This window comes from Etheostoma cragini, chromosome 1 (assembly GCF_013103735.1).
Source record: "Etheostoma cragini isolate CJK2018 chromosome 1, CSU_Ecrag_1.0, whole genome shotgun sequence".
Lineage (NCBI taxonomy): Eukaryota > Metazoa > Chordata > Actinopteri > Perciformes > Percidae > Etheostoma > Etheostoma cragini.
In genome coordinates this window covers 34,267,012-34,271,940 of record NC_048407.1, presented here as the reverse complement: position 1 = coordinate 34,271,940, position 4,929 = coordinate 34,267,012, and the positions used below count along the sequence as shown (strand labels likewise).

At 50.1% G+C, this 4,929-nt stretch overlaps 1 protein-coding gene across 1 annotated transcript in view; it reads left to right on the top strand.

Moving 5' to 3' along the window:
- LOC117956400 (vacuolar protein sorting-associated protein 13C-like) overlaps positions 1 to 4,929 on the top strand; it is a 61,646-nt gene that overhangs the window by 47,699 nt on the left and 9,018 nt on the right. The window contains exons 55-61 of the mRNA XM_034891476.1: positions 1,321 to 1,447; positions 3,015 to 3,250; positions 3,348 to 3,477; positions 3,708 to 3,848; positions 3,970 to 4,051; positions 4,379 to 4,448; positions 4,732 to 4,843. Of these exons, the coding sequence (XP_034747367.1) occupies positions 1,321 to 1,447; positions 3,015 to 3,250; positions 3,348 to 3,477; positions 3,708 to 3,848; positions 3,970 to 4,051; positions 4,379 to 4,448; positions 4,732 to 4,843 (898 nt within the window). The remainder of the gene's footprint in view (positions 1 to 1,320; positions 1,448 to 3,014; positions 3,251 to 3,347; positions 3,478 to 3,707; positions 3,849 to 3,969; positions 4,052 to 4,378; positions 4,449 to 4,731; positions 4,844 to 4,929) is intronic.

Here is a 4,929-nt window from a genome sequence, read left to right as displayed (position 1 = left end):
ACCGAACTCCTCCTCGTAGCCACCAAATCCACCCTATCCAAAATCAATAGTTTCTCTCTTCCTATCGACAACTCCTTGTTCTCCCCATCCCCTCAGGTCAAGAGTCTGGGCGTCATCCTTGACTCCTCCCTATCCTTTCAGTCACACATAAATAATATCTGCCGGTCTGCTTACTTCCACCTACTCAACATTAACCGCCTCCGTCCCTCCCTTACCACTCACACTGCCTCCATCCTTATCCACAGCCTCGTCACCTCCCGCCTTGACTACTGTAACGCCCTCCTTTTTGGCCTTCCTCAAAAATCCCTCCATAAACTTCAACTTCTTCAGAACTCAGCAGCTGGTGTCATCACCAGAACCCCCTCTTTTCATCATATAACCCCGGTTCTTCAGCAGCTCCATTGGCTTCCAGTTCAATTCAGAATACAATTTAAAATCCTTCTCCATACTTTCAAAGCCATCCATAACCTTGCTCCTCCTTATCTGTCTGAACTCCTTCACATTGCCGTCCCCTCCCGCTCCCTCAGATCTTCCTCCTCCATCCACCTCACTATCCCCCATGCTCGACTTGTCACAATGGGGACCAGAGCCTTCAGCGCTCTGCTCCCCAGCTCTGGACCTCACTCCCATCTGACCTACGCAATATTCACTCTCTCCCCCTGTTCAAAACTAGACTAAAAACCCATCTGGTCCAGCTCGCTTATCTGTAAATACACTGCTCCTGTTTTAGTTTTATTTTGTTTTTGTTTGTTTTGTTTTCTGTTTTGTTTTATTCACTTTTTGTTTTGTTATAACTGCTTACACTTTTCTGTTCCCTGTATGTGTCTTTTATTGTATGTAAAGCGACATTGAGTGTTCAGAAAGGCGCTGTTAAATAAAATGTATTATTATTATTATTATTATGTGTCCTCGGTCTATAGCGGTCACGGAGACCTGTCAAGGCCGTCTGAATTCCAGGGTGAATTTGTGAAGCCAGGAGCAGAAGTATTGTGTAGTCCTCCATTATTGTTGATTGTCATAACGCGTTGCTATGACAACGGAGGTACTTGCAGTCACGTTGTGATGTAACCCTACTCTGGCTCTCAGGCTGGGGAAGATCCAGCTGGTTCTTAGATAACTGGCGAGTAGAACCAGCACCGAACTGGCACCAGCACCAGAACCAGCACCTTGTTAGCCTTGGTGGAAAAGACATGTAAGAGGCGTCGTGTCAGAACCTAACCTGTCTGTCTGTCTGTTTTTCTGTATGTCCCTCTGTCCGTCTGTCTTCCTGTCTGTACCTCTGCCTGTCTGTCCTTCTGCCTGTCTTTCTGTCTCTATCAGCGGCTCGGCGGTGGATCACCAGCTGAAGCCCGGTGAGGCTCGGCGGTTTGCGTGGGACGACCCGGCCGGGGTCCGGACCCTCAGCTGGACCTGCAGGGACCACTCTGGAGAACTGGACCTGCTAAAGGTCTGACTCTATGGGGGGGTCTGACTCTATGGGGTTTACATTAGAGCTGGACCTGCTGATGGTCTGCCTCTATGGGGTTAATCCTAATGGATCAGTCTGTCCCCTTTACCCTAGTGGATCAGTCCGTCACCTTTACACTAGTGGATCAGTCCGTCACCTTACCCTAGTGGATAAGTCCGTCCCCTCATCCTAGTGGATCAGTCCGTCCCTTCACCCTAGTGGATCAGTCCGTCCCCTCACCCTAGTGGATAAGTCCGTACATCCAGAAATCACAATGTATGATTTTTAACTATTGTTTTGTATGATACAGCTGCAAATAAGTATTTGAACACCTGTCTATCAGCTAGAATTCTGTCCTTCAAAGACCTGTTAGTCTGTCTTCAACATGTCCCCCCCCCACTCCATTTATTATCCTAAATTAGATGCACCTGTTTGAGGTCGTTAGCTGCATAAAGACACCTGTCCCCCCCATACAATCAGTAAGAATCCAACTACTGACATGGCCAAGACCAAAGAGCTGTCCAAAGACACTAGAGACTAAATTGTCCACCTCCACAAGGCTGGAAAGTGCTACGGGGACATGTCCAAGCAGCTTGGTAAAAAAAGGTCCAATCCAGTTCAAAACTATTAAAACTAAGTGAAGGTAATAACCTGCATCTCAACTTGTCTCTGAAGAGAGTGGCCAGCCCACCACCTCGACCTGACACTCTGGGAGAGTTGAGGAAAGAACAGCTGGGTGGGAGGAGCTCTGAGAAGGCGCTGTCATCACCTGGTTTCAGCCAGGTTTCCGTCAACAACAAACAAACAACAAAAAAAGTCATTCGATATAAAAGTCTTTCTTGTGAGAGATCTAGTATTGATCAGTGCCATGCGTATTGGGCACCTTTCAGTCTGTTGGGAAGCACAACTGAGCTGGCTGGCGGAGATTCCTGTTCCAGCAGCGGGGAGACGGGCACCCGGAGTCCAATAAAGTCTGCCGGAGCCACCGGTAACTGTATCCCTGTGAATGCCGCAGATTGCAGCCGATGAACTCCAAGGGATATCGGACGCATGGAGGGCCCAGATCGCAGGTGGAGGATGATGCCAGGTATGCCCTGAGCCTGACACGTACTCCTCCTGTCTTGCCGCGTCTCCTGCGGTGATTGTTGCGGAGCGGCAGACAGGCCTGACTCCGTAGGTAGGCCGGAATGGACGCCAGGAAGGGGGGCGGCGGCGTACCTAACTGACCGTCAGAGCCGTAGATCGGAACTTTCTCCGCAGACTTACATATACTTAGAAGAGTCAAGCGGTCTTACACCTGCAGCAGTGACACGTTTCGAGTGACAAACAGTAAAAACAGGCAAACCAACGACAATCCCAGCAGAGGTAAACGGCGAGACACACACAGCAGCGCCATCTTGAATCTCAATAACGTAGGACAATCAATCATCTGGACAACACCTTGATAGCCAGCAGCGACATGACGACATGCGGCTGTACATGTCGTCACTGGTTAGATCTGGTAGGGGTCCAGAGAAAACCCTACTGGATCAGTCCGTCCCCTGACAGTGTCTCTGTGTCTTTTCAGGACGAGGTGGGTCAGTTCTCGTACGACAGCCTGTCCCAGGTCCACTGGGTGTCCTTCCTCGACGGACGCCAGCGGGTGTTGTTGTTCACGGAGGACGTTGCCGTGGTGACGAAGGCCCGGCAGGCCGAGGAGCTAGAGCAGTTCCAACAGGAAGTCAAGGTGTCTCTGCAGCACCTGGGCCTGTCCCTGGTCAACAACGCCACACGCCAGGAGATCGCTTACATCGGCATCCCCAGGTAGACACTCCCCAGGTGTCTGTGCTACTGTGTCACTTCATGAGTGAATATATTTAATTGAGTGTGTGTGTGTGTGTGTGTGTGTGTGTGTGTGTAGTTCTGGGGTAGTGTGGGAGATGAAGCCTAGGAACAGATGGAAGTCTTTCAGTCAGAAGAACATCGACCTGCTAGAGAAAACCTTCCAGAGTCAGAAGAGAGGCTGGGTCACACTGGAGAGTAACCTGGAGGTTAGACACACACACACACACACACACACACACACACACACACACACACACAAACACAGCGACACACACACACACACACACACACACACAGACACACACACACACAGACACATTATATATTTATATATTTATATAGATTCTAAAATATACTCAATGTTCAACTTACATTTGTATTGTATGAGTTGTGATGTCATCAGGTGTGAGTCATCTCTGATGTCATCGGTTGTCAGGTGAACCTGAGCGACGCCATCATGATGATGCGTCGACCCATTTCCTGTCCGGTGAGGAGGAACTTCCTGTCTGGGATACAGGTGGAGTTCAAGCAGTCACCGCACCAACGCTGTCTGAGAGCCCAGCTACACTGGCTGCAGGTACACGCACGCACACACGCACATACACACTCACACATGCATGCACGCACAAACAGACACACATACACTCTCTCTCTCTCTCCATCTCTCTCTCTCTCATCCTTTTCTCTGTGTGTACCAGGTTGATAACCAGTTGCCCGGAGCGATCTTCCCGATCGTTTTCCATCCAGTTCCTCCACCGAAATCCATCGCCCTTGACTCAGGTAGACCCTCTCTCTGATCTAACCCCTTCACCTGGACTCAGGTAGACCCTCTCTCTGATCTAACCCCTTCACCTGGACTCAGGTAGACCCTCTCTCTGATCTAACCCCCTCACCTGGACTCAGGTAGACCCTCTCTCTGATCTAACCCTCTCACTGGACTCAGGTAGACCCCCTCTCTGATCTAACCCCCTCACCTGGACTCAGGTTGATCCTCTCTGATCTAACCCTCTCACCTCTAACCTTAACCCAGGATAGTTTTGGGGGGCTTTAACCTTAAGCCAGGAAAGTTGTGGGGGGGGTCTAACTCTGAGCTTGTTGTCTCCACAGAGCCGAAGCCGTTCATTGATGTGTCCGTCATCACCCGTTTCAACCGCCACAGCAGCGTCATGCAGTTCAAGTGAGTGACAAGCAACCAATGATGTAGGAGCTGCTGAAGGTCGTTGGTAGGTCATCAAGAGAAGAAATCCAAGGCTCTGGTCTTTAGAAAGAAGGTCCTTGGCCGGGTTGGGTCCAGCGGTAGAGCCGCCGCAAATGTACTCTGAGGTTTATACCTCGATGCAGAGGTCCATGGTTCAAATCCGACCTGTGTCTGTTGTTGTTGTTGGTGTGTACTTCAGGTACTTCATGGGTTCAGGAGATGGCAGTGACTGTGTGTCTGTTGATGTTGGTGTGTACTTCAGGTACTTCATGGCTCTGGTTCAGGAGATGGCGGTGAAGATCGATCAGGGTTTCCTGGCGGCCATCTTGGCTCTGTTCACCCCGGCTGCTGATCTGCACACCGACCGACAGAAGGTACAGTGGCTCTCTCACTCTCCCTCTCTCTCTCTCTCTCTCTCTCTCTCTCTCTAGATATATATATATATATATATACACTCACC